Source organism: Brassica oleracea, chromosome C5 (genome assembly GCF_000695525.1).
Source record: "Brassica oleracea var. oleracea cultivar TO1000 chromosome C5, BOL, whole genome shotgun sequence".
Taxonomy (NCBI): domain Eukaryota; kingdom Viridiplantae; phylum Streptophyta; class Magnoliopsida; order Brassicales; family Brassicaceae; genus Brassica; species Brassica oleracea.
In genome coordinates this window covers 4,478,776-4,505,275 of record NC_027752.1, presented here as the reverse complement: position 1 = coordinate 4,505,275, position 26,500 = coordinate 4,478,776, and the positions used below count along the sequence as shown (strand labels likewise).

Sequence of the window (26,500 nt, the reverse complement as noted above, 5' to 3'; positions counted from 1 at the left end):
TGAACCAACCAAGCTGTGGTATGAATGAATAAGCTATCATAAAGATAAGCTATAAGATCGAAGTTCATCTTTGAACAAAAGGTATAGGACCACATTATGCGTCCATATGCGACCCAACGGGTCCGACCATCATATATGAAGATAATGCAGCTTGCATTGCTCAACTCAAAGACGGGTATATCAAAGGTGACCGAACCAAACATATTCTACCCAAGTTCTTCTTTACCCATGAGTTGCAGAAAGCTGGAGAGGTCAACGTCCTTCAGATCCGGTCTAGTGAGAACTCAGCCGACCTCTTCACCAAGTCATTGCCCACCAGCACATTCAGGAAGCACACGCAGCAGATTGGCATGCGAAGACTCAAGGGCCTTCAGTGATGTCCAAATTAGGGGGAGTAATGTGTGTTGTACTATTTTCCCTTTCTTTGGTTTCCTTTTTACCACATTGGGTTTTGGGTTTTCTAAGAGAGGTTTTAATGAGGCAACATTAGCATGTTACAAACCCTATATGGTTATGGCATCCAAGGGGGAGTGTTATGAATCATGAAGTGGATGGTCCATAACCTAGACCATACAAGTTCAAGACTAGAGTCCATTGGAGGTTTACATTCAGCCACATGGAAGACTCATTTAACCTTATGTCTTTATGAGTTTGACCATGTCATTATGTAGAGTATCTTTGTAATCAATTCTCCCTTTGACTCCATCTTGTATGAACCACTATATATAGTGGTGTAAGCAATAAAAAATATACAACACATTCTCACAAATCTTCTGTGAGATCTTAACAGAAAAGATCTAAACCTTCGGTTTTCAGGCATTAGAATGTTTAATTGGTTATTGACAAGAAAGGAATGAATTTTAATTGGTTGAATAGTTGGGTTTGGGTTTGATTTGATAGGCCAACTGTTAACTTTTGGGCTTGTGAAACCCAAAAAGCAGTAAAAAGAGAGGCAAAGCAAGCCCAAGAGATAAAGCACCTAGTAGTCGTTTTGTTTGTCATCATTTTCTTTTGCAAAGTTTTCAACTCTAAACAATATATAGTTCTATCACATACTACAAGTTTCAGACGAAGAATATTTACCGAGATATCAACTGAAAATTTGAAGATAAATACATTTTTTTAATAAGTTCTCCGTTGAACGGATTAATTAAAATACTTGCATCTAACACCGTCGAAAATTTAAAATTTATTTACTCAAAAAGAAAACACCGTCTTTTCGTTTAAGAAAAATATTTGTATCGAACACCGTTGAAAAGATTAATCAAACAAAATGAGATAAGTCATATGATGAGAATGAAAAACAAAGTCAACAACTAAAGATATCAATTTTATAAAAGTTGGCTCCCGGATATTTAATTCAATTAAATGGTTTACAGCATTTTTAGTCATGGTTTCATTTTAAAATTGAAAAAAAAAAGAATCCTAATAAAAGCGGGAGGCCAAACATCTCGGCTCTTCGTGTCTGTCTGGCAATTATTTCCTACGCACGACAAAATTCTCCTAATCTCGCTCTCTCTCTCTCTTCTGTCTTTTTCTCTTTCCGCCATTTTCCCGATCAAGTTTTTTCTTCTTCTTCTTCTTATCGATGCAATGACAACTCCACGATCGCCGGCGACAGATTTCTTCGGTATCTCCAAGACAGCATGCAAAGCATACAAATCAATCGTCACAAAACTGCACCCTCTCTCTTCTCATCGCAAAACCGACTCTCACTCCGACAATGATTCCGTACGTCTCCTCTCTCTCAACAAATCGAAACATTGATCAATTTTCCAAATATCTGATTTTTATGATCATTTTGGATTAAAAAAAAAAATGTAATGAATTTGATATTACATTTTTTCAGACGATCCACCAGAAATATCTAGAGGAGAAATTCGCGGAGGAGGATGATCTCATCGCTGCTCGGAGAGGTCTCCGGTTACAGAGCATGGACGATAGCTCCGTCTTCAAACGCCGTTCTTCTCTCTTATCTAACTCCAGCAGCCGCCGCAGCCACACGCCGCAAGCTCGTCCGACCTACCTCTCCTCCGCCTCTTCCAACCGCCGTTCCACATTCTCAAGAACCACCAGCCGCAGAGACGACGGCGGCGGCAGCAGCCACGGAGGCGTAGGGAGAACACACGGACTCAAATCACGCCCCGTCTCCAACAACGCGAGCCCGATGACGTCGCCTTTCACGAGCCCGAGAGGGAAAGATCAGACCTTGGGAGATTTGTTTGGCTCCGCGCAGGGACTAACGTCCCCTCCGAGCTCTACCCCGTCTTCTCCGAAGACTATTTCGAAGAGCCGTAGCAAGAGAGATAAAGACGGGAGATCAGGGTCCACGACGTCGTTTTCAAAGAGCACGAGCACGAGCACGAGACAGCAGTCGAAGAGGGATACGGGTGGGTCAGTTGGGAGGAGCGTGAGCAGGAGGAGCACGACACCGATAGTTTTCTCTCAGTCGACGCAGCCGAAGAAGCCGCCGGCTGTGGAGAAAAAGCTCGAGTGTACGTTGGAAGAACTATGCCATGGTGGAGTCAAGAACATCAAGATCACTAGGGACATCATCACCGATGAAGGGTTTGTCTCTCAAACTCATTCATTTTCTTTAAGTTTGGTTCGGTCTAGTGGTTGCAGGCACATTAGTTTTTGGGTTTTCAAAAATTCTAATTTTTTTAATAATTCTTTGAATATTAAAAATGTTTTTTTTTATTTATTTTTAAAAATGTTTATAATTCACAAATTTCAGATCCGGCCATAAGTGGTTGTGTTTATCTTGCCTTGGTCCATTCATTGTGTTCTGTAATGAACAGGTTGATTAGGAAACAAGAAGAGACGTTGAAAGTGAACATCAAACCGGGATGGAAGAAAGGGACAAAGATCACATTCGAAGGAGTAGGTAACGAGAAACCAGGCTACCTCCCTGAAGACATCACGTTCGTGGTCGAAGAAAAGAGACATCCTCTGTTCAAACGACGTGGTGACGACTTAGAGATTGCGGTCGAGATTCCACTTGTAAAGGCTTTGACTGGATGCAAACTCTCGGTGCCGTTACTGAGTGGTGAGTCGATGTCGGTATCTGTAGGAGAAGTGATCTTTCATGGGTTTGTGAAGGCTATTAAAGGTCAAGGTTTGCCTAATGCTAAAGAAGAAGGTAAACGAGGTGACTTGAGAATCACGTTTTTAGTGAATTTTCCTAAGAAGTTGAGCGAAGAACAACGATCAATTGCCTATGAGGTCTTGAAAGATTGTTCTTGGGCTTAAAGGTTGATATTATATACGGGTTTCATGCCATTCAATTCATGTCTTTTTCTTTGTATATAAGTTTTACGAGTTGAGGGCTTGAGGCTTTATTATATTTTTCTTAGAGTGAGCTGTTGTTATATGATTCTTGATGTGGATGATACAATTGTCTTCTTTTAGTTTATTGACATTCTTATGAGTTATGAAGGAGGCTTAAGAATTGGTTGGCATTTCTTGTGACTAATGGCTAGGTATTGCTCGATTTGTTACAAAAAAAATACGTTCTCTATATAATTAATGTTTTCAGCTTCAAATTCATAGACCGCATAGCGCAGTGGATTAGCGCGTCTGACTTCGGATCAGAAGGTCGTGGGTTCGACTCCCACTGTGGTCGTTTTTTTTAGTATTTTGAGATATTTATACATGTTTGGAGTTTAACTTTCTAGGAAATTGAAGCAGCGATAAACTTAGAGGAACACTAATCCCTTCACTATTTATAGTATTCACTATCGATATTCAAATAGGAGTAGTTTAACAAAAAACACATTAATTTTTTCAATTATCTATATAACTCATTAAAAATCAAATCATTTCAACACCTCTGTAGTGTTGCTTCAGCTCATAAACATACAAATACAAGTTTATACATTTACATACTTAGACCACCATTAACGGAAACTCTTAAGTAGGTTCTTAGATTAATTTGTAATTAAAAAAAAAAAGAAAAACAACAATTACTTAAGAGGTGGATCTTAGATAAGGGCTGGAAGAACCACCTCTTAGGAGACACGTGTTATAATTTGAGAGAGTTTTGAGTTTATCTCTTCTCTCTCTCGATTCATCACTTCACCTTTCTGTATGTTGATCTCCTCCATTGATTCAACACTCCGTAAGTGTTCCTTGCTGGACTGTTTTATGTATTGCGTGATTGATTCATTCATTTATATCCCTGGTTGTTCTTTATCTTACTGGCCAATGTAGGAGATCGCGGCAAGAGCGGCGGGATTCCAGCCGAGAGAAGGAGGCTTCCGGGTTTGGGTTCGCGGTTGAGGTAGACCCGATGGGGAACGAATCTGGGTACGGGAGTGAGCCTGGGTACAGAGGAGATGTTGAGCTTGGTTATGGTGATGAGTACGATGATGAAGAAGAAGACGTGAAACTATTGTTTTGGGGAGGTAAAAGCTCGAAACTTTATAACACTAGTGTTTGATCTTGTATATGAAAGATGAACACTTTGGCTCTGCTGTCTATGTTCTTGTGGCCTCTGGCACACTGATTGGTCTTGCAGCTAGTAACTTTGCGATCATTTCTTCAGACTCTCCTGCTTTTGCTGTTGTCTTGAACTTCCTGCTCCCTTTAGCTGTTCCTCTGTTGCTCTTTAGAACTGATCTGCGCCGTGTGGTTCAGTCCACTGGAAAGCTTCTCTTGGCTTTCTTGATTGGATCAAGTAAGAACCAAACCTGTTTATGTACAAGTACAAGGGATGTTTACTTTTTAAGTATCTATGCTTGATCATTTCCTGTTTCATAATAGTGGAGTTATGTTATTGTATGTTCCGGTTGTGTAATGTAGTTTGTTTAAGTTTGTGTTTCTTGTGATGGACTTATTGTTCTTATAAAAGTCCGTATAGAGTTAAAGAGTTGGTGGCATTATCTGAACGCGTGAACAACAAAGATAAGTTAAAAAGAGTGAAGTCACGGACTGAAGTGAGGACTGAAGTGAAGTTTTGGGAGTGGAAGAATCAAGTGAAATTTGTTTGCTTGTGTAAAATTTTAATAACTCTTAATTAGGTTTTACCATTGGAGCATTCGAAATCATTGTCTCTTAACAAAAGTTCTTAATTTAAGTTTATTACTTAAATCTAAACTATACTAAAAGGAGAATATCCTCCCCTCTAAAGCTATCCACGTCATCTAATTAAATCATCCAATAACAATCATTTTTTCTGCCACGTCTGCTATGTTTCGGCTCATCCCTTAGCCCACAAATTAACCTTCACATCGAAATCAACTTCGACTATGATTCATCTTCCTCGATTCCCAGCCGTTTTTTTTTTCTTCAAGTTTTCATTCTTCAACGCCTCGTAACTAATTAGGGTGTGGAAGAGCTGTCTCTTCTCTTCATCTCTTCGTCTCTTTTTTTTTGCTCAAACATCTCTCCGTCTCTATCTCTTCCTCCATGTCTCTCTCACTATGTCTCTCTCTCGATGATGAATCAACAAGGCCATCCCGAACCTGATTCCGAACCTCCTCCGACGATACCTTCGAGTCGGTGGGTGTTGAGATGAGGAATGGTAAATGTGTTTTTCCCTCGACGAGTCTCCTTTGCAGTTTGGTGGGTTGATTGAAAAGTTAAGGTCTTTTGATCCTGTTTCGTGTTCTAATTCTCTGTAGTTAAGGTTCTTTACTGAGAAAATGTTTTGGGTGATGCAGATCTTTGATAGTTTTCAGAGAAGTATCAACTTTTATTGAATTGTCGCTCATCTTCTTTTTAATTATCAATAGGGTGACACAAAGGGATCAGCAAAAGGTGGGGATGCAAATTCAAAGAAAGATGGTCAATCAAGCCAAAATGGCCAGGTACAGACACCTGGTCTTTCATATACTCGAATTCCTTCAAAAGCATCCGCTTTACCCTGATGAGCAGATCCTCAAGTTCAAGATCGAGCTTCTGAACAAGACCAACAAAAGTCTCCACCACACAGAAGACGCTCCCCAAGATATAATAATGTCTGTGAAAGTTTGCCTCTTTCGTCTTTGTTGGTTGGTTGGTTGATGATGAATGTTTCTGGTGATAGATATGGAGGAAGGGCTGCACCGCTCGTGACGTTCCTTTTGAACCCTAATGTTGTCCAGGAGCTAAGAGGTGATAAGCAATACAATCTCCAGATGCTGAAAGAACGTTACCAGGTTGTGATTTTGTGTTGTTTCGTTTGTGTTTAGTATCGAGGAACTCAGTTTTGATGTGTAATATTTTTTATCAGATTGGTCCAGACCAGATTGAATGTGGGAATTACTCAGCATAAACTTGTGCCTGAAGAAACTGTGACGGTTATTGACTCCCGCTGTGGTGAAAAAATTTCAGTTTACAAGGTTTGTATGCAAAGATCAATTTTTAACATGTCCCACATTTTTTTAGCTCATCTAGAACTTTGCCACTTTCGTCATTTTCAGGGTTCTGGTAACGATTCTATTACCCAGCAGTTTGATGCTTGTGCTAGCTGGTGGACACAGGGGCCAGATCCTGCTTTCCAGGTCATCTGTGCCTATTGTTTTCCCGATCTTGTTTTCCAGGTCATTTGTGCCTATTGTTTTGTATCTTAATGCTTATCTTTTTTTGTGGTGAATCTTCTGAAGTTTATTTTGAAATTTTCTTTAGGCGGTTGCAGGCTGAGCTAGCTAGAGAAATGGCTTACACTGCTGCTAGGTTCGGGCATGTTATGTTCCCTGAGAATGTATATGAACCTGCCTTGAAATGTGCTGAGCTCTTGATAGATGGAGTGGGAAAAGGTTTCTTCTCTCACATTGTTTCTATTATTTTTTTCAAGCATTGATGGGAGGGCTAATTAGTTTTATACATGCATGCTGGGCTTCTCGAGTGTACTTCTCAGATAATGGATCCACAGCTATCGAAATTGCTCTGAAGGTGGCGTTTCGTAAGTTTTGTGTTGATCATGAGACCCTATTGGAATTTTCTGAGGGTAGAGATGAGAAAAAACATATTGTGGTTAAGGTACAACCATTTTGCTAGTGCTCAATGATACTTAGACGCTTTAATGTTGTATCTGTTAGCGTACGTTAGACTTAAACAGTGTGTACTTACTGAGATGTGCGTTGTATTTTTAGGTCCTAGCTCTTAGGGGGTCTTACCATGGGGATACTTTAGGAGCAATGGAAGCACAAGCACCATCACCTTACACAGGCTTCCTCCAGCAGCCGTGGTATGGACGGAGTTTTTTTCTTTATCGCTTTTCATGATTCCGACTTGAAAATTCTCTATTGAATTTTATTGCTTAGATAGAAATATCATTCCTTAAGGATGAACGATATCATGATTACATCACCTGTGAATATTCTCATTGTCTTGCTTCTCTTTGATTAGGTTTGCATCTATCTTTGTATTTGTAGGTATACTGGAAAAGGTCTGTTTCTGGATCCTCCTACTGATATCCTCTTCAATGGAGCTTGGAATCTCTCTCTCCCTGAATTTTTTGCTGAAATAGCCCCAGAAGAATATGGAAGTAAATATCATAATTTCCTCTCCTCTCTCTGTTATCCTCCTTTACATATATTTTAGCTGTGTGATTTAGTACTCCCAAACTCTTACAGCCTTCAGCACTCGTGATGAGATTTTCGACAAGAGTAGAGACACATCAACTCTTGCAACAACCTATTTGGCCTATGTATCAAAACAGCTACAAGAGTATTCTGGAAATACACAATCCGCCCATGTTGGAGCACTGATAATAGAACCAGGTATGACTATGATAGTATATCCATAAGTATGACTTCAGATATTCAGTAAGGCTTAGCATCGTGCTATCTAAATTGCTAGATTCAAACTACTATTTTATTAAGGTGGCTGATTGTATCTGCAGTGATCCATGGTGCTGGGGGAATGCACATGGTTGATCCTCTCTTCCAACGAGTTCTGGTCAACGAGTGCAGGAACAGAAAAATTCCAGTAATTTTCGATGAAGTGTTCACAGGTTTCTGGTGTCTTGGAGTAAAGGTAGTATATATATTTTATGTCATCTTGTGTTATATATTTTCATTCTGCTAACAAAGTTACAATGATATTACCAAAGACTCATGTTGAACTTCTCGGTTGCAAACCAGACATAGCTTGCTACGCCACACTGATGACTGGTGGAATGATTCCTTTGACTGTAACTCTTGCCACAGATGCTTTGTTTGATTCATTTTCTGGAGATCCAAAGGTAAGAAAAGTAGAAGAACCATCTTCATGCTTTTCTTTTCTTCCGCTTGAAGATATCTAATCCTCTTTATTGGTTGTAGCTTCAAGCACTGCTTCATGGTCACTCATACTCAGCTCATGCTATGGGATGCGCAACAGCCGCCAAAGCCATCGAATGGTTCAAAGATCCAGAGACTAGCCATAACATCATCCCACAAAGAGGAATCTTAAGAGAGGTACTAAGACAAAATATAAACATCTTTGTGTCAGATGATCAGTAATCAAACATCTCTAAATGGGTTTCAACCGTACACATGTTTTTGTGCAGCTGTGGGATGAAGAACTGGTGCAGCAAATATCATGTCACAGTGCGGTTCAAAGGGTGGTTGTAATAGGAACCCTTTTCGCTCTAGAACTTAAAGTAGATGCTTCCAACTCCAGGTAAAGATCTACTGAATCTCTTTTAAAAAGCATTGTCTTGAAGAACCAGACTTTTGGTATCTCATATGGTTTGTGTTTTGCTCTGCATGTGTTTTAGGTATGCTTCGTTGTACGCAAAGTCTCTTTTACAGATGCTCAGGGAAGATGGAATCTTCATGCGGCCTCTAGGAAACGTCGTGTACCTCATGTGTGGCCCTTGCACGTCTCCTGAAATTTGCCGGGAATTGCTGTCTAAGCTCTACATAAGGTTTGGAGAATTTAATAGGGCATAGTACTCCACATTGTTTTTAATATTGTATTTAATTAGAAAACAGTTTATCCATAATTGTGTTCCAATATACAGGAGTCCAAAGCCACATAACACTTATTTACTATAATGTTATCAAAATTATATTAGAACAAATTTACAAAAACAACATATATACATTCTAAGAAGAGTTTTTTTTGTTTACCCTAGAGGACGTGGGTTCACCAGCTAATTATCCGTCATATCATATATATATATATTTTAGAAAAAGCAAAATCACAAAAATTTGCTAAGTTATATTCTGTTTTTAAAACTAAAAGAAAAGTAAAAATAAATTAAAAAATAGTACTAGTTCCAAAAAATGAGTTTTTTTAAAACATTATTAACGCTGTCAGTAAAATTACACTAAGTCCTAAAGTCTAACCATTAAACCCTAAACTTTTGGATAAATCCTAAACTCTAAATCTTAAAAACTAAACAATAAATCTTAAATACTAAATCCTAAACGCCGTGAGCAAAACTCTAAATCTTAGCCCTAAACCCTAGGGTTTAGGATTTACCCTATAGTTTAGGGTTTACCAAAGAGTTTAGAGTTTACCCAATGACTTAGGGTTTACCCAATGATTTAGGGTTTACCCAAGGGTTTAGGATTTACCCAAAAATTTAAGGTTTAGTTTTTAGAGTTTAATGTTTAGGATTTAGGATTTATTGTTTTGTGTTATAAAAAATTTGTACTATTTTTTTTTTAACATAATATAATTTGACAATTTTTTATTATTTTGTTTCTTTTTTTTTCAGCTACTGAATATGAGCTCGCGGATTTTTATTGGTCGGTGAATAAATAATTTTTCTAAGAAATATCAAAGTACGGATCAATAATTTTTCTAGATTTAAATTATTGGTCACTAATAATAGTATTATTACGTCACTTCCAATCAATATTAATATTATTTTATAATTTAATATTTTTACTATTTAATAATGCATAGACAAATTTTAAACGGTTTCAGTTTTAAAACAATTATCAATCATCAATTTTATAAAATTTACGTAAAACAATAATAATAAATGCAGGTGCATTATTGAACAAATTTGTTTGTTCTGATGTGTTTACTTATATGAAATTTTAATCCCTAAAATGTTTCAAATCTTATACAAAAGTAAAGTTTGCCAAACATAATAAAAGAAAAGTAATTCAAACTATCTTCCTAATTTTACTGTGATAGTCAGGTTACTCTTTTTCATTTTATGTAATAGAAACTTATTTGAGATTAATATAAATAAAATTTTAAAACGATAAATAAAATTTTAAAACTAAATTTTCCCATTTATACAAAATATTTACAATGAAAGTAAAAATAGTAAGTTGCAATTGATTAAATAAACACAATTAATCTAAAATTAAGATGATAATTTACATGTGAAAAAAATATGAAAAAAAATTTAAAAATATATTATCCGCGCGTAATGCGGAAAAACGATCTAGTATTCATTAAGAACCCAATTAGGGGTCCCCCATTGAACATGCTCTTACAACCCCGCGATAAAGAAAAGAAAGCTGCATAAACTTTACCTCTTTTTTTTTAAGCGCGCGAAACTCCATATAACGTTTTTACTTGCAATTAAAGAATAGTCTCATAAGTTTAAAAACCCCACCGACGCAAGGAAAAATACATACATAGTGTAATGAGGCAAAGAAACCCATACATCCCGAAGATGATTAATTACAAATCCGAAGAATGTTTAAAGAGCGTGTTAGGTTTCTAGATACCGCTGGGGAATTCAATTTATTGGAAAAAGATGAAAGATTCAGGACTCACCAATGGAATAATAAAACAGGATGGGATGTTTAGCCAGTATACCAATAACCTGTTCATTTTTGAGAGAGTTGCGAAAGTTTCCGTGAATATCTATCACGTATGTCATCACGGCCGTCAAGGCAGCAGCCTATGAATATATAATTGTCAACAATCAAGAAGAGGTCTCAGCAATGAGAAACCAGGTCAAGATTCCAAAACAGGAGCAACAAGAAAGCAATATGTAGACAAAAGAGAAAGAGATCGACTCACAAACTGCAACATCAAAAACGCATGCCAGACGGTGAAGTAATCACCAACGGGCTGCTCGACCTCAGGGAGGTGAAACTGAGCATTGCATGTGGTGCAGTTAGAGAAAGCAAAGCTTCCATCATTGAGCGATCGCCAATGATCGAGACACGAACGATGCACAAATTTCTGAGTGCCTTTGCACATACACGGTGATATCAATTCATCGCCGCCGCCATCATTCTCCATCAGACAGAAACGACAGCAAGCAGAAACATTCTCCGAATCTTCAGCCAATGATCGAGACAGGAAAGGTGAACGAATTTCTGAGTGCCTTTGCACATACACGGTGATATCAATTCATCGCCCCTATCATTCTCCAGACAGATACGACAGCAAGAAGATGACGCAGAAACACTCTCCAAATCTTCAGCCTTTATTATTATCTCATCGGAACCACTCAGCTTCTGCGAATCCGTTGGCTGCAATTGTACTGCACCTTGCATCATTGATTAAAAATCTGAACCAAATCCCAAAGAAAACAGAGATATTAAAATAAAATAAAATAAAAATATGGGGTGAAAGAGGCCTTCTTGGAATGATTAAACATTTATTTCGAAGAAATATCTGTCTGAAACATTCGATAGCATCGGTTGGAAGCAGCCTTAATATAAATTTATAATGGAAGGGAGAGCAAGTGGGAGTGAAGAACATAATGGTGATGGTGGAGAAACACTGTTTGAGTTGTTTAGGAGGACTTATTTCTTATTGAAGCTTTGTTCAAGTTGTAATTAGTATACATCTCAACAAAGGCACATTTACTGTAAATTTTTCTTTTATTGAAATTAATTTTACATTCTTTCAGAAAAAAAAAAAATACTTGACATCCACGTAAAATACTGTAACACTGAAACAGAGTATCGAAAAGGATGACATGAGTCTTATTATCCATCATCTAACATACTCTCTAATGTGATGATTTCGATAGAAAGTGAAATACTTTTTGAGTAATTTAAATCATGGCGTCTTCTTTATGGGTTTCAATAACGACATCAGAAGTTGGACGAGCGATGCACGTGAGAACGAACCCTTCGCTGATCTGGTCGTCGTCTAAGAAGCTTTGGTCCGACTGGTCAACGGAGCCAGACACTATTTTACCTGCGCAGCTCGAGCAAGCTCCCGCACGGCATGAGTACGGCAAATCCATTCCGGACTCTCCGCCGCGTCGAGGACGTATGTGTCACCGTCGCACTTCACTTCCTTCTCTCCATCTGGTGTGATGAACTTCACCTTGTAGGTAGCCATGGCTGTGACGCGGCCGCCGCGAGAGGTCGAGGGTTTGAGGCCGAAGAGGGATTGTGTGTTGGCCACGGGGAGTGATCTGAGGCTGATTGGTGACTGCTTGCGGCGGAGGAAGGAGGTGCTTACGGTGACGCTGGAGAGAGCAGTGGAAGCCATTGCCGAAAGAGATGATTAATCTTCTTCTTGTTCTTCCTATTTGTGAGAGCGTGTGGCCTTTGTTGAGATGGAGTATAAAAACAGGCTGAGTTTTTGAACGCTATCCGCCACGTGGCGCAAGATACGTGGGCGCTACTGCTATCTTCTTGGGAGTATTGTCTCTATGTGAGTGTGTGTTACATGTGTGCATTGTTATGTTGGTGAGAATTAGTTAATATGTGGTTGGGCTTGGGACAAGTCACACTATTTAGAATACTTGGACTTTGGATGATTCTAGACTTGTCCAATTGCTCCTTAAGGACACACATTCAATGTTCCAAGTGAAAGTAAAGTTATAAGGAACAGGGGAAAAAATTACAGGTAGTAGTAGTTGTTGTATATTACACCCACTCAAATTCTAATCTAAAGAGAAAAACAGTTCACTTACCAAAAAAAACGCAAAGACCCCATTGAAGAATACTTATATATTCTCCCTCTCTACTGGCGTTTATATATAATGTATGTCCACCATAACAAGTTTCCTTCTCAACTCGATGGTTTTTACCTCTTTATTGATATCTCCTCTAGTCGCATTTGATGTTTCTGTAGATTCTCCTTACAAACAGGTTTGATCCCAAGAATCCAACCGCTCCTGCAAGATTTATATACAAAGAAAATTTACTCAAGACCAGTAACACCAAACGCTAATTTTGAAGAGAGAGAGCGTTCTCACCGCAAAGGATTCCAAGGCCAAGACAGAACATCATGGTGTACCCAAAGTAGAAGCTTGTCTGGAAGAATCCGGACATCTTCGTCTTCACGTAGTAGTAATAGATGGAGTAGAGGTAGACATAGACAGCCGTTGATGCAGCAGAGAAAAACGAAGTCCATTGCCAGTGATAGTTTTCAGCGTTCAGCAGGAAATAAGTTCCCACTATTGTCACGCAGACCGTCACTATGACCAGAATCACAAACACCAGCAGCATGAATCCATACACGTAGTACACCTGTCAAACACAAAAGGGAAGGAAAAAAAGCATCACACACAGTGGGTCTTCTTGAAGTAGTTGCTTTATAGCTTTGTTCTTATAAAAGCAACTACTATTACCTTGTAGTTCCAGAAGGATGTGAAGACAAAGTACATCTCGATGAAGATGCTTCCAAATGGCAACAAGCCGCCCATCAGAGAGACAACCGATGGAGTCAAGTACCATTTTTTCTCAGGGATTGGACGAGGAATAGTCTTTACACGGCATGGATTGTTTGGAGCACCACTCCAGTTTCTCCCAACGACTGTCCCGAGGAGGGCTAATGGGAAGGAAATGAAACCCCAAATCACAAACACAACCACCATTGTCCCGAAAGGAATAGCCGCAAGGGATCCATAGAATATGGCAATTGTGTTTAGGATAAAGCCGATCCCAAAGCACAAAAAGGGGAATAGAGAAGCCGTGAGGACCATGCACTTGATCCAGTGCTTACCTGAACAAATCAGACATTTAAAATAAAATTTTAAAAATCAAACTATCAAAGGTAACACAAGAGAGAGAGATCTGCCAAGATGAAAAGGTCATACCCCCGCTTCTTGAGTACATTCCACCACTCACGTAACCAGAGACAAAGGATGTCAGAGCATAGCAAACTATGAAAGTTGTGACAATTGCTCCTCTCCTGAAATAATCAGAATACAATGTTAGCAGGATCAAACAAACAAGCTGAGGTCTGCTGCCAAATATAAAAGCATTACCAAAAGTACTACAAAGAATAAAGAGGTTGGCACGTGAGAAGAAGAGTGTAATACGTACCCAACATATAGAGTCCCTACGATGGCCATTAATATGACAAGAAGAATAAGCAACGCCAACTGTGCACCTGTGCCAACAACAGCTGAGAGAAGAACTAAACTAAATGGTGGTCTGAACACATCCCCATGCACAAGCTTCCAGCCAGATTCTTCATTTACATCCCGTTCCTGTGGGCATCAATACGGATGTCAGAAACGGTTTTACAGCCTCAAAAAATAAAGAAGTAAGTGTTGGACAAGCGTAAAATATCGTGCAGCTATGTCAAATAAAAGCTGAGGAAACATCACCAAGCTCTCGAGATCGTCATCTTCACGAGCATACTTCGCGTAATCATTTCTGAGAGTTCTCATCAATATCATTGAGACAAGACCGGTGAGAAAAATAACCATCATGAACGAGTTAAAGATGGAGAACCAATGGATCTGCAAAAAAAAAAAAAACGCTTAGACGGCCTACAAAGCTTGAACAAACATTTTGAAGAGATGAATGCATTGTGAAACTGTGAACCAATCACAACAAAAGATAACAAGCAAAAAGTTACCTGGTGCTCGAAGAACGGATAATCCAAATACACATCAAAACGGCGGGCAAATGTGACATCGGTTGGAATCCATTGAACAGAATACGTCAGATCCACTGTCCTCCCTGCTTCCAGTGGCCTTGGGTTGTCTTGAGTGAGATTAACATGAATAATCTATAAAAAATTATTATTAAATATCAGTGCATGTAGCTCAGATGATATTCATATTATTGTATCGACAACCGACCTGGTCTTTGTTGTATTTGACGATGATGTTTTTATGCGTGTAGAGGACATGTTTGCCGTTTTCACCATTTTTGTCAGATTGCAGCTCACCAACGAATCCTACAATAGCGATGAGACAGTAGTATCAACACTCTCTAAAACTATAACAGAAAAATGATTGATTTTGGATATAACAAGTAAAAATATAAAAACTCATACCCCACAAAGGCAGATCATCTGAAGTTAGAACCACCCGATGAAAGTCCACGCAAATAAGATGCCACCAAATGAGAAACAAGGTTACAAGCTACTTCAGCAGCAGCCAATAAGTACAAAGGGAATGTGAAACATACCCATAAAGAACTCAAACCAGTAGCTAGACTCGATGGCATCTTTAAAATGCTCGACTTTAGGTTGGTCGAGTTCAAGCTTACAGATCACGTTCCTGTCAACATTTTCTGTGGAAAAAGAGTAACTGTAATCAGAACACAGCTAAGATAACTAGCAATGTTAAGAATTAGTAAAACATACTCAAGAATTTGATAGGGATCTCGCTGTCAATGAGCTCGTTGCCACCAAGAACTTCACCAAGACCGCCCCATTTGTGAACATCGTTTTGAGAGGGGCGGCAAAAGGGAAGGCTGTAGTAGTTGTACGTTTCTTGTGGATTGTTATATGGCCCAACTTTGTTCACCCACAGTGTAACCTGCTCATCAGCTTGATACTGCAAAAGCAAAACAAAACAAAAACAAAAAACATTGACTTGACTGAAATGTACAATGGAGCTCCAGGATCCGACCCATCCGAAAAGGAACAGACCCAATAAATAAACAAAAGTTAATTCATAAACAAACACCATGCAAATCACGAGATCTACAGCCACATTAACTCGATTCGAGCTGTTTATAAAAAAAAAAAACGGAATGTGGAGATCCGAGTCTAACCTTGTGATCTGAATCAGAGGCGAGAGAGGTTGCGAGAAGAGAAACGAGGAGAAGGAATACGGCGGCGGTGTTGGAAGACGGCATCGCGAAACCCGGCGGACGATCAGATCTGATGATGACGGAGACGGTGATGGGAATGCGTTAGATAGAGCAATAAGTAGGTTCGATGATCTGATTCAAATTGGCGCAAATTGCATGTTAGTGCTAGCAGGCAGCTCGCTCTCGTTTCTCGGCAGCGATCGATCGAGAGAGACCAAACCAAATAGAAGAGAGCAGCAAGCACACAGTTTGTTCGGTAGAGATCGATCCTCTGAGTAGTAGTATGGCTTTGGGCTCGGTTTTAATTAGTTTATTGGGCTTCGTTTATTAGTTTAGAGGCCCATATAAAATCTAGAGTGAATTTGTTATTAGCATGGTAACTTGAGGGTCCCACTTTGTTAAAAAAAGGAAGCATCTCATGAGATGGGAGATTCCTCATTCTCATCATCATTTACTATTTATCTGAAGAAGAAGAAGAAGAAAAAAAAAAAATCCAACAAAAGAAAAAGTTCAAATCTCAATCATCGTTATCGCTTTCCTTTTGCTCTGCGAATCGCGAGATCTCGGAATCGCATCCTTGATTTTTTGGATACTGATTGTTTTGTTTTTGGTCCTCGTTGTTCACGATTTCACGTTAGCTTGGTAGGAATTTGAACGAGAAATTGGAGATTTAATTTTTGTAATTAGGGTTGTTGATATAGAGAATAGCGAAGATGGAGAAGTACGAGCTGGTGAAAGACATAGGAGCTGGGAATTTCGGAGTGGCGAGGCTCATGAAGGTGAAAGACTCCAAGGAGCTCGTTGCCATGAAGTACATCGAGCGTGGTCCCAAGGTCCCTCTCCTCCGCAATTACTCATGATCTTTATCTGATTGGAGGAGAGCTAGTTTTTCTCATTAGGCTTTGTTATTTAATGGAAGCAGATTGATGAGAACGTGGCAAGAGAGATTATCAATCACAGATCGCTTCGCCATCCTAATATCATCCGCTTTAAGGAGGTTTTGTCTTTTTTTTCCCACATACTCAAAGCATTTTTACTGAAGTTGGTGATTTACTTAATCACAAAGCTATTATCTATCTATCTTCCATACAGGTGGTGTTGACTCCGACTCATCTTGCTATTGCCATGGAATATGCTGCTGGTGGTGAACTTTTCGAGCGTATCTGCAGTGCTGGGAGATTCAGTGAGGATGAGGTCAGCTTTGCATTTTAAAATTCTGGCCATTCTTTTGCTTTGCTTAGTGTTTTTTTCAGAGCCAGAAGAATATTAAAAAAAACATGTGAATCTTCTTATATGTGATTATACATTCTAAATCTCTTTTCTCTTTTCCAGGCGAGATACTTCTTCCAGCAGCTTATATCAGGTGTTAGCTATTGCCATGCTATGGTAAGGCAAATATATATATATGAATTGGGAGATTTCTAGACCCTTTGATTTTTTTTAATCAATCCTGTTGTCACCTTGTCGCAGCAAATATGCCACAGAGATCTGAAGCTCGAGAATACACTCCTTGATGGAAGTCCTGCTCCACGTCTCAAAATCTGTGATTTTGGTTATTCCAAGGTCTGTCATTATACAAAATCTCCCAAGTTTTGCCATTTTATATGAGATCCTCTTTTGTTCTTCCCCATTGACGTAAAAGCATTGTTATTCGTCCTTTTGTAGTCCTCTCTACTGCACTCGAGGCCCAAATCAACTGTTGGAACTCCAGCATATATTGCACCTGAGGTCCTTTCTCGGAGAGAATATGATGGCAAGGTAAAATCTTATTTCAGTTTGAGTCTTGGTAAAATTAGGCATCATGCTCATTGAAATGAACTTTACTTAATTAACATGAAACTGTCATGCTCTTCACGTTAACTTTATGGAAGTCGGTAATATTTGTAATTGTTTTTTCTTCTTTCAGATGGCTGATGTATGGTCCTGTGGTGTTACTCTTTATGTCATGCTTGTTGGAGCATACCCTTTTGAAGACCAGGAAGACCCCAAAAACTTCAGGAAAACAATACAAGTAGGTTTTCTTCTTCTGAGCCATATATCTCGTGCTGCATCCTGTTCATCAATGTGTGATTCTTGTTGTTATACAGAAAATCATGGCTGTTCAGTACAAGATCCCGGACTACGTCCACATCTCACAAGATTGCAGACATCTCCTTTCCCGTATATTTGTGGCCAACTCACTCAAGGTATACACATCAATCAAATGAGCTCAAACTGTTTATAAAAAGATGGTTTTGTTTGACAATTGAGCTACGCTGTTGTTGTTTTGGCAGAGGATAACCATTGCGGAAATCAAGAAACACCCATGGTTCACGAAGAACTTGCCAAGGGAGCTCACAGAGACAGCTCAAGCTGCATATTTCAAGAAAGAGAATCCAACCTTCTCCGCCCAGACCGCTGAAGAGATCATGAAGATAGTGGATGACGCCAAAACGCCTCCGCCTGTTTCCCGTTCCATTGGAGGTTTTGGCTGGGGAGGAGAGGGAGATTCAGAGGGGAAAGAGGAAGAGGAGGTGGATGAAGAGGAGGTTGAGGAAGAGGAAGACGAAGAAGATGAATATGAGAAGACTGTAAAGGAAGTACACGCAAGCGGAGAAGTGAGAATCAGTTGAATATTTTTTGGTTTGTGTCTGTGTAAGAAAGAAGTTGTCGTTGGTTTGCTGAAACGTAAAAGCATCTTTTTTTTTTTATTTGTCTTTGCCAATAACAATGCTTTGGTTTGGGTTCTTGAAGATTTGTAAAATTCGCAGTATAAGAAGAACAAATAGTGGTTGATTATGAATCCCTACAGAGTGAACATTGCGACCTCAACTTGTAAATTAGATTTCTTGTTTCCTCTCTCTTTCTGAGTTTTGCCATCAGCAAAGGTAGAGAGTGAGAGTATGTTTGGTTCAGAGATTACAATATTCGAGCGTAGCGTTTCACCGATAAAAGTCAATGCTTCTTTTTCTTATTGTTTATTCATTTCTTGTAGAATACTAACACCTTCAAGTCTTCCTTCATCTTTATTAGCTGTGGTGGTTTCATTCTACAGGTTTTTGGCTGGTAGGGCTTTTAAAGTGGAGTTGAGTTTTGTCGATAATGGAGAAGTACGAGGTGGTGAAAGATATAGGTGCTGGATATATCGAATTGGGTGGACTCATGAGGGTCAAAAACTCCAAAGAACTTGTTGCCATGAAGTTCATCGAGCGTGGCTCAAAGGTTTTTCCTCTAAAAATTTGTATGTGTGTGTGTAGTTGCTAATGTTGTTATGAGCTGGTGATGTCTGATTTCTGATTCCCAGATGAAGCAAACACAAGTAATCATCTGAGATCTGCAATTTATTATTTTCTGGCTTTTGTTTGGGATACAGATTGATGAGGACTTGGTAAGAGAGATCATGAAACATAAATCACTTGACCATCCGAGTGTAATCCGATTAAAGGAGGTCAGTGACATTGTTTTGTTAAATCTTTGTACATCATTAGTAATTTTTGAAAAGGTTGTTATACTCGAGTTGGTATCAGAGGTGAACCTCATAGCTTTCATCTTCCATACAGGTGGTGTTGACTCCAACCCATCTTGCCATTGTCATGGAATATGCTGCTCGTGGTGAACTCTATAAGCATATAAGGAGAGCTGGAAGATTCAGCGAGGATGATGTGAGTTTTGGTTTTTGACTTATGTGAGGTTAGTAGATTAGGAGGTAGGGAAGAAGAGAGAAACTTGTGGATCTTTCTCTTATTTGTTATTTGCACAATCAAAACAATTGTAAGATGTGTAACTTATCATCTGCTACTTTCTAATCCTTAATATTATTTTATTGTTCCAGGCGAGATACTTATTCCAACCGCTTATATCAGCTGTTAGCTACTGCCATGCTATGGTAAGGCAGCAAAAAGATATTGGCTTGAGGAAGATTACCTACCAATCTTCTAGATAATTGAATTTGTTTCGTTGTCGCAGAAAATGTGCCATAGAGAACTGAAACTCGAGGATACGTTCCTTGATGGAAGTCCCGAACCATGTCTGAAAATATGTGATTTCGGTTATTCTAAGGTTTGTGGCGCATTCATAAGAGAAACTTTCCAAGTTTTGAAATCTTATTATGAGAGCATCTTTCGTAAGTTATCTTTCTTTTTTTTCTATTGTAGTCTGTGATGCATTCAGGCGGTCCAAGCACGAAAACTAGAACCGCTGCTTATGTCCCACCTGAGGTCTTTACTTGCGGCGAATATGATGGCAAGGTAAGCTTCTCTTTGTCCTCCTCCACGGCTTGGTAAACCAGGCCTTCATGCACACTGGCAATAGATGGTGTAACATGTAATGGAACCAATGGTCTTTACTTTTTCTCTGAATTTGAAACATCCATCTTCGTGAATCTGGTCTTGTTTTAGATGGCTGATATATGGTCTTGTGGGGTGACTCTTTATGTCATGCGGGTTGGAGCACGCCCATTTGAAGACGAGAACGACCACAGAAACTTCGGGAAAACGATGCAAGTAGGTCTCTCTCTTTAGGCGCTTTGTATTTTGCATTCCACATCTTCCTCACCAATTTGTCATCTTGTTTATTTTACAGAACATAAAGGATGTCCAGTACAAGATCCCAGACGACGTTCGTACTTCACAGGACGGCATACATCTCCACTTTCCCTTATATTTATCGCCACACCAGTCGAGGTATATTTATATAAATGAAGAGAAGCCACATGTGTTTTCGAGAGATAGCTTTGACTCTTAAGTTGCTTTGTGGCATTGGCCATGTTGATCCGTAGAGAATTAGTATTGCAGATATCAAGAAACACCCATGGTTCCTGAAAAATCTACCAAGGGAGCTCACAGAGACGGCTCAAGCTGCATATTTCAGTAAAGAGAGCCAAAGCTTCTCCGTCCAGACTGTTGAAGAGATCATGAAGATAGTGGATGATGCTAAAACGCCTCCGCCTGTTTCTCTACACATTGGAGGCTTTGGCTGGGGAGAAAAGGAAGGAGATGCAGAGTGACAATATGAAGAATAGTATGGAGAAGGAGATATCGCGAAGAAGTGTAATATGAAAGTTCTTGTTGGTTTTGTTAAAAAATGAATATATTTATGTAAAATTCGATTCATTAAGCACATCTACAAATGTTACTACTCTCTGTTATCTATCTCGTGACACAAAGTACATACATCTATTACATTCTTATCTACCTCTCTGACCTCTACTAAACTTCAGCTCAGATCGAGATCTTACCATCGTCCTTGACACGATATGATGCTTGGACAAGATCTCTGCGATGAGTTGCCGACCAAACAAATGAGATTGCTTAAGAATAAGGTTTCTTGTCGAGGAGTCGACAACATATCCTTGACCAGGCATCCATTGTAGTAGTTGAAGAAGCAATTCCTTTTTATCTGGCTGTGAAATGTATCGTGCAATCGCAATCTCAAACTGAACCTACAAAACAGAAGCAAATAGTTCAACTGTAAGTCTGCAATGTCTCTGCAAGCCAACGTGTAATAGATAGATTCAATCAAATTGTTCCCTATTGGTTTTATTTACCTGATCGATTTTGTGGCCAGAACCATGTAAGACCTTCAGAACATCGTTCACTAAATTAATATTCCCCGAGACCATAAAAGCTTTACAAAATCTCTTCAAAGTAGGCTGTGAGATCACCTTTGCATTGTCCTGATACACATTTTTCACCACGGCTTCAGACCAAACGTTAAAATTTGCCTAATAGAGAGGGATTTCAAACCTTCACTACAACGTATGCGTCTTTAAGGAGTTTCCCATGGATTAGAATGTGAAGAATCTTCTCATGCAGATCTTTGCATATAGTTCTTTTGCTGTATCTCAGCATATTGTAGACTGAGAATGCCTCTGAATGAGCTCTAATTTTACCGAGATGGTAAATCAAGGACGAACAAAGTTCCTGCAAAATTTACAACATAAGTTGAGAAAGACTGCAACTTATTAGTAGAACACTAAAAAATGCATTTGTTGCTAGTTATTACCTCCTCAAGCCGGTGGCCTTTACTATGCATGTCAAGCAAGGTTTGGTAGGCAAGCAGGTGCAGTTTCTCCTTGATGAAATATTTTATCAAGATATGGAAAGTATTGTAGTCAGGACTAACGGCTTGCTCATCCATCTTCTTCATCATCCGCATAACACTTTCCATTTCTCCTGCTCTGCAATAGGCACAGAGCATTGTGTTCAACATTACCAAGTCGCATTTTTCGTAAGTGGTCTCAGAGTCCCTCGCAAGTTGTTTTGCCTCCTCGAAGCGCTTGCTTCTACATAAAGCAGCTATCATGATGCTGTTTGCATAGCCATCTGTAAAAACAAAAAAAAATAAATTGGAGTCGTGATGTGTTAAAATAAAATATGAAAGCTAACTAATCATCAGCTAAATAAACATACCAGATTTAACACCTTTCGCTTTCATATCATCAAAGATAGTCATTGCTTCTTCTAACTTCCCCGTCTTTGAAAGACCATCCATCAGCATACAATATGGCATCTAGAGAAAAAAATAATTTTATCTTAACATAAAAAGATTGTAGACTATAAAGAAACACTATATGAGCATCAATCAATATAGCTATACCAATAAGCAATGTTCTCTATCATGTAATTATGTAACTGAAAGTTGTGCGTTGATCGTCACACATGATATTGCTCTTTTCTATAGTATATACAGTGAGCTTTACCTCGTTCTCAGAATAGCCAGCAGATTCAAGCTCAGAGAGTAATTCTCTTGACCTTTCAAACAAACCTCCTTTAATATAAACCTTAAGCAAAGTTGTCATCATCACCTGCCAAATTTGCAGATAAGAGTTATACGAGAAACAAGGAATCAAAACATTGAAAGAACCAGTCTCTCATATAATAACAACAAATGTGATTGCATGAGAAGAGAATTAACAAAGACAAACCTTGTTTGGCACTAATCCTACTGATTTCATCTCGGTCATCAGCTCGTCAGCTTTCTTGTAATCTCCTTTCCAAGAATAAGAATTGAGCAAGGAGCTGTAATGATACATGTTGGGCGAATGACCTTCATCTTTCATCTGCTGGACAAAGCTTTCAGCTTCTTCACATCGACCATTCGAAGCACAGATGGCCAAGACAGTCCCATACATCACACCGTCCATCTTTATCCCATTATGCGGCAGCTCTCCAACGAGCTCCATAGCCTTAGGATACCCATTTTTCACCTTGATGAAACCTGCAAGCAGCTACACACATCAAAGAAGAAGAAAAATATTATAAAACCTATACAAAAAAAAAACAAGATGTTGCATATAATGACATACCGTATTATAAGTGACAACATCTGGTTTCAGACCATCTCGCTTCATCTGATCAAACAACTTGATGCAGCTGTCAAGCTTCCCGTTCTTCACCAGACAGCTAAGGATGGAGTTACATATATACACATTGGTTTTGGTAGACTCGTCAGGGATGCTTTGGTATATCTCTAGAGCCTTTGAGACGCTTTTAGCTCCCACAAATTTGATGCAGCTGCTGTAAGTTGAGTCACTAACTTTACCATGTTGTTGCATCCAATCAAAGAGCTGCCCAAAAACATTTAAAAAGTTATGTCTTATGAATCTTTTTTTTTCTTTAATTATACGGGGTATTATGGCCCACATAAGTGGTACGGATTGAATAGTCGGTCCTCTAGCGCTGGTGATGCCGAAATGTTAATTCTCTATCGGCCTGGGACTCGAACCCTCGTGGTTTTATCGTATTGGGCTTTGGCCGGGACTCGAACCCTGGTAGTTTTACCGTATAGGACTTTTGCCCTCAAGTTAATCACCACCAGTCCAAGATTCCTAGTTCTTATGAATCTTTTATGTTAAAGTTTAAATCGATAGTTTACCTGTATAAGATCTTGCCATCGTCCGGAGATTCCGAAATCGCGAAGAATCACGTTCAAGTCTTGGACTTTCAAAACTCTAGATAATCTGCAGAGGGTGTGGAGTTAAAATTGACGAGAGACTATCATCATCATAAGAGTTAGGAAGCAAAAAGATTGATGCTTTACCTCTGCAGAGAGGAGAGGAAGTCAGGGGACTGTTCAATCTCAGAGATTGCGGATTTTCTCGTAAGGAAGGATTTGGAGTGAGGCTTTGTGCGAGGAGCTTCTGCTACTACTACTACGGTCGCCGGTGATTTCACGACGGTAGCTGCTGTGAGAGTTCGTACGGAGAGGGTGGAAGCTGGGAGAGAGGAAGAGGGGCGAGAGTTGGTGTTGAAGAGATGAGGACACCGTGGTTCGAAACCCAGAACTGGCGTCTCCATGTTCTTCTTCGAGCTACTACTTACCGAGTAAAGGCAGGGGGAGAGAGGAGAAGTATCTTACCGGATCTGTGTTTGGGTCCACGTGGACGGTACGAGTCCGTGTTTCGCAAGATCAAGCAGGCTTTCTGTTTCGGCCTTTTGGGCTTTTAACATGGCCTAAAGAGTGATTGTCCAACGGGCCTTACTTTTGGTTCATCGTGCATATTACTTGTGCTTATTTAGCAGGAAAACAAATTTTGTAGGTTTTCCAACTTACATTAAACCACTAAGTTAAATCTTATAAAGTTTTCATAAAAGTCGTGAAGTAGTTTCCGTTTTTTTTACTATTCATCTTAACATACTGACAGTTTTTTCGATAAAACATAATAAGAGCACCTCCAAACGTGAGGTGAAAAAGAGGTTGTAAAGATAAAAATCAAACAAATAATAAAAGGAGAATATGAGTCTCGGTTAGGTCATCTACGTATGATAGGAAAATCGTCCAGTAGGAAACCTGCATTCGGACACGTCAGCACGCAAGCTGGAACTTCCCTTCTCCTGGTGCTGCCACGTCAGTGTCGTATTAGGAATGAGAATGCACCACGTCAGCTCACTCCCTCCTGCGATGAAGCTTCACTTACAGTATGTTTTTTTTGGGCTTTCTATAATGCATATTTATGTAGGTTTTCTATAATGGTTGTATTTGGTCTCTTGGTTAGTGTGGCTCAGAGTTAGAAGTAACAACGTTTTTGTATCGTCTTCAACACCGATTTCGTTGAACCCTAATCGCAGCTTCTTCGTCGCACACCATATCTTTGTAACGGCTTCACCATGCTGCCTTTAAGCCTTATAATGAATCTCAGTTAATTCGACCTCCACTATTTCACATTACTTCAGAAAGTTTGATCTCTTCAGATTCTTCGCGATTCAGATCTTATAAATAAGCTTTTCAGGCTTGATGGTTCTCACAGACTCACCGCTGCTTCCAACTCATAGTTCAGACAAACTCCTGCAAGAACGATGGCTGCTTCCCAGATCTCCCTTTCTAAGTTGAAGACAGGGCGTTGTATTTGAACCGTTGTCACACGCTTACTCTGCTTTTGGGAAGCGAGAATGTTAAGAAGGGTGGTGAATTAATGGGCGTCGATATGCTTTACTTGGATGATCAGGTATTTTTTCCAGTTTCTGTTTTCCGTGCACAGTTTCTATAGTCCTTCCCATTATTTAATGGGATTGCAAACGTTTTTTAACTATGAGAATGAGATGATATCATATGTCTAGTCAAGCGTTTAGTGTGTTTGCTTATAGTTCATGTTTGATGTTTTCAGGCAGTGAAGAAAGGTGACACTATCTTTGTTGGGAAATACGTATTCACAGGCACTTAAACAACTTCAGTTTGTCTTGAGGTAAAAAAAAAAATAGAAGCTTATAAATGGTCTCTATGTTGAAGTCTTAGACCCGTTAAATTTATATTTGTTAAAAAGACAAAAAGAGTCGATAGAGTTTTTCAAAGATTATCTTCCTCCTCTGTGCTTCTCATTCTTCTCCTTTGTTTTCTTGATTATAAATCACACAGAATACATAAATTATTGGCTCTTCTTTGTAATGGTCCAAGCAAATCGATGACAACATCGAACTCTATGATGACCACAGTCATAGAGATTGACGATGAAGAAATCGCTTAGACCATAAATTGTCTTGTTGTTCATCTGGAGATGGGAAAGGTATAGTCTTGATGAATGAATAGAAAACTTATAGCAATTGTGTTTTATAAGGCATAGATTTGAATCACTTACATTACTGTATAAACCAAAACAAAATCACAATAATTCTTGAGTGTATTATTATTTCTGAACAATAAAACAAAACCTATCTTAAGCATCAACTTCTTGATCCTTTGAAAAAAGATCAGAGGCTGATGTACTCTTCATATTTTGTTCAATGTTCAGGTCATGACATCCGGAGCGTGATTAAGCTGCGGGTCAGGAGGATGAGATGGTTGGGAAGGAGCCTGAGGTAGAGAACAAAATCGATACAGATCCGAAGTTTGAAAAACAGAAGGAGAAGAAGTAGAAAGTTTCGAAGGAGAAAGAGATGGATAGTGCTGCGTATAAGAAAAGAGAGATACAGAAACAGGAAGAGATGAAGAGTTTATCTGCTGAAGCAAAGAGGAAGGGCATAGAAGAAAAAGAAGAAGAGGCCCGAGAGAGTGCAGAGCGTCAAGCTGCAGAGAGAGAGAGAGAACCTGCTCGAGCCAAGAGAAGGCACTTCCTCTTGACGGATCTGGGAAAGGACCTGATGCTACACATGCTACAAGTGTCAGCAGCAGTTATTTGATTATTTGTAAATGTTAGATGTATTCTCTGGTAAGTTCTTTGGATCAGCATAAATATA

At 39.2% G+C, this 26,500-nt stretch overlaps 7 protein-coding genes and 1 non-coding gene across 9 annotated transcripts; 5 read left to right on the top strand and 3 right to left on the bottom strand.

Annotated features, from left to right (window-relative positions):
- Positions 1–1,519: 1,519 nt before the first annotated feature.
- On the top strand, positions 1,520–3,253 carry LOC106294100 (dnaJ homolog subfamily B member 5-like). The gene is made up of 3 exons (XM_013729713.1): positions 1,520–1,731; positions 1,850–2,568; positions 2,802–3,253. Exons 1-3 carry the CDS (start codon positions 1,594–1,596, stop codon positions 3,250–3,252), a joined length of 1,308 nt encoding a protein of 435 aa, XP_013585167.1. The 5' UTR covers positions 1,520–1,593; the 3' UTR covers position 3,253.
- Positions 3,254–3,551: 298 nt separating this feature from the next.
- TRNAR-UCG lies at positions 3,552–3,625 on the top strand. Its single transcript has one exon. It is a non-coding gene; the product is annotated as a tRNA-Arg (tRNA).
- A 666-nt stretch (positions 3,626–4,291) lies between these two features.
- Positions 4,292–8,863, top strand: LOC106344307 (bifunctional dethiobiotin synthetase/7,8-diamino-pelargonic acid aminotransferase, mitochondrial-like). Its single transcript, XM_013783710.1, has 18 exons — positions 4,292–4,406; positions 4,457–4,678; positions 5,625–5,629; positions 5,736–5,810; positions 5,854–5,960; positions 6,029–6,140; positions 6,225–6,323; positions 6,405–6,485; positions 6,620–6,740; positions 6,791–6,963; positions 7,077–7,171; positions 7,359–7,471; positions 7,560–7,706; positions 7,829–7,962; positions 8,039–8,170; positions 8,250–8,384; positions 8,477–8,589; positions 8,687–8,863. Exons 1-18 carry the CDS (start codon positions 4,292–4,294, stop codon positions 8,859–8,861), a joined length of 2,154 nt encoding a protein of 717 aa, XP_013639164.1. The 3' UTR covers positions 8,862–8,863.
- Positions 8,864–11,801: 2,938 nt separating this feature from the next.
- Positions 11,802–12,394, bottom strand: LOC106294522 (ferredoxin-1, chloroplastic). Its single transcript, XM_013730091.1, is given in 2 exon segments — positions 11,802–12,099; positions 12,102–12,394. Coding segments are annotated over 2 exon segments (444 nt in total). The 5' UTR covers positions 12,340–12,394; the 3' UTR covers positions 11,802–11,893.
- A 257-nt stretch (positions 12,395–12,651) lies between these two features.
- On the bottom strand, positions 12,652–16,099 carry LOC106294519 (transmembrane 9 superfamily member 1). Its single transcript, XM_013730086.1, has 12 exons — positions 15,813–16,099; positions 15,400–15,592; positions 15,222–15,326; positions 15,088–15,105; positions 14,891–14,988; positions 14,665–14,817; positions 14,411–14,545; positions 14,124–14,290; positions 13,895–13,989; positions 13,427–13,800; positions 13,052–13,325; positions 12,652–12,970 (listed from the first exon to the last, which is right to left on the bottom strand). Exons 1-12 carry the CDS (start codon positions 15,894–15,896, stop codon positions 12,903–12,905), a joined length of 1,764 nt encoding a protein of 587 aa, XP_013585540.1. The 5' UTR covers positions 15,897–16,099; the 3' UTR covers positions 12,652–12,902.
- Positions 16,100–16,308: 209 nt separating this feature from the next.
- LOC106294520 (serine/threonine-protein kinase SRK2A) lies at positions 16,309–18,639 on the top strand. Its single transcript, XM_013730087.1, has 9 exons — positions 16,309–16,684; positions 16,774–16,848; positions 16,944–17,045; positions 17,184–17,237; positions 17,322–17,414; positions 17,517–17,609; positions 17,758–17,862; positions 17,939–18,037; positions 18,125–18,639. Exons 1-9 carry the CDS (start codon positions 16,565–16,567, stop codon positions 18,461–18,463), a joined length of 1,080 nt encoding a protein of 359 aa, XP_013585541.1. The 5' UTR covers positions 16,309–16,564; the 3' UTR covers positions 18,464–18,639.
- A 209-nt stretch (positions 18,640–18,848) lies between these two features.
- LOC106294521 (serine/threonine-protein kinase SRK2A-like) lies at positions 18,849–20,922 on the top strand. Of its 2 annotated transcripts, none has more exons than XM_013730088.1 (9): positions 18,849–19,052; positions 19,204–19,278; positions 19,391–19,492; positions 19,663–19,716; positions 19,797–19,889; positions 19,985–20,077; positions 20,228–20,332; positions 20,412–20,512; positions 20,616–20,922. In XM_013730088.1, the coding sequence occupies exons 1-9, from the start codon at positions 18,933–18,935 to the stop codon at positions 20,833–20,835; spliced, it is 963 nt and encodes a 320-aa protein (XP_013585542.1). In that variant the 5' UTR covers positions 18,849–18,932; the 3' UTR covers positions 20,836–20,922. The 2 variants fall into 2 exon arrangements, with proteins under 2 accessions (XP_013585542.1, XP_013585544.1); XM_013730090.1 differs by having other exon boundaries at positions 20,624–20,779.
- Positions 20,907–24,127, bottom strand: LOC106294517 (pentatricopeptide repeat-containing protein At1g10910, chloroplastic). Its single transcript, XM_013730085.1, has 10 exons — positions 23,871–24,127; positions 23,706–23,790; positions 23,137–23,397; positions 22,756–23,058; positions 22,531–22,635; positions 22,241–22,340; positions 21,834–22,153; positions 21,575–21,751; positions 21,376–21,504; positions 20,907–21,270 (listed from the first exon to the last, which is right to left on the bottom strand). The coding sequence occupies exons 1-10, from the start codon at positions 24,125–24,127 to the stop codon at positions 21,016–21,018; spliced, it is 1,992 nt and encodes a 663-aa protein (XP_013585539.1). The 3' UTR covers positions 20,907–21,015.
- Between the last annotated feature and the right edge of the window lie 2,373 nt (positions 24,128–26,500).

Coding starts and splice junctions, on each gene's coding strand:
- LOC106294100 (XM_013729713.1), top strand. CDS start 1,594: ATGACAACTCCACGATCGCCGGCGACAGATTTCTTCGGTATCTCCAAG. Junction 1,732..1,849: donor CTCACTCCGACAATGATTCC/GTACGTCTCCTC, acceptor ACATTTTTTCAG/ACGATCCACCAGAAATATCT. Junction 2,569..2,801: donor GACATCATCACCGATGAAGG/GTTTGTCTCTCA, acceptor TGTAATGAACAG/GTTGATTAGGAAACAAGAAG.
- LOC106344307 (XM_013783710.1), top strand. CDS start 4,292: ATGGGGAACGAATCTGGGTACGGGAGTGAGCCTGGGTACAGAGGAGAT. Junction 5,811..5,853: donor AATCAAGCCAAAATGGCCAG/GTACAGACACCT, acceptor TTCCTTCAAAAG/CATCCGCTTTACCCTGATGA. Junction 7,707..7,828: donor AGCACTGATAATAGAACCAG/GTATGACTATGA, acceptor TTGTATCTGCAG/TGATCCATGGTGCTGGGGGA.
- LOC106294519 (XM_013730086.1), bottom strand. CDS start 15,896: ATGCCGTCTTCCAACACCGCCGCCGTATTCCTTCTCCTCGTTTCTCTT. Junction 15,327..15,399: donor GATCCCTATCAAATTCTTGA/GTATGTTTTACT, acceptor CTTTTTCCACAG/AAAATGTTGACAGGAACGTG. Junction 13,326..13,426: donor CATCCTTCTGGAACTACAAG/GTAATAGTAGTT, acceptor TGTGTTTGACAG/GTGTACTACGTGTATGGATT.
- LOC106294520 (XM_013730087.1), top strand. CDS start 16,565: ATGGAGAAGTACGAGCTGGTGAAAGACATAGGAGCTGGGAATTTCGGA. Junction 16,685..16,773: donor ACATCGAGCGTGGTCCCAAG/GTCCCTCTCCTC, acceptor TAATGGAAGCAG/ATTGATGAGAACGTGGCAAG. Junction 16,849..16,943: donor ATATCATCCGCTTTAAGGAG/GTTTTGTCTTTT, acceptor TCTTCCATACAG/GTGGTGTTGACTCCGACTCA.
- LOC106294521 (XM_013730088.1), top strand. CDS start 18,933: ATGGAGAAGTACGAGGTGGTGAAAGATATAGGTGCTGGATATATCGAA. Junction 19,717..19,796: donor TTAGCTACTGCCATGCTATG/GTAAGGCAGCAA, acceptor TCGTTGTCGCAG/AAAATGTGCCATAGAGAACT. Junction 20,333..20,411: donor ACTTCGGGAAAACGATGCAA/GTAGGTCTCTCT, acceptor TTTATTTTACAG/AACATAAAGGATGTCCAGTA.
- LOC106294517 (XM_013730085.1), bottom strand. CDS start 24,127: ATGGAGACGCCAGTTCTGGGTTTCGAACCACGGTGTCCTCATCTCTTC. Junction 23,791..23,870: donor TTCCTCTCCTCTCTGCAGAG/GTAAAGCATCAA, acceptor CACCCTCTGCAG/ATTATCTAGAGTTTTGAAAG. Junction 21,752..21,833: donor AAGGCCACCGGCTTGAGGAG/GTAATAACTAGC, acceptor TAAATTTTGCAG/GAACTTTGTTCGTCCTTGAT.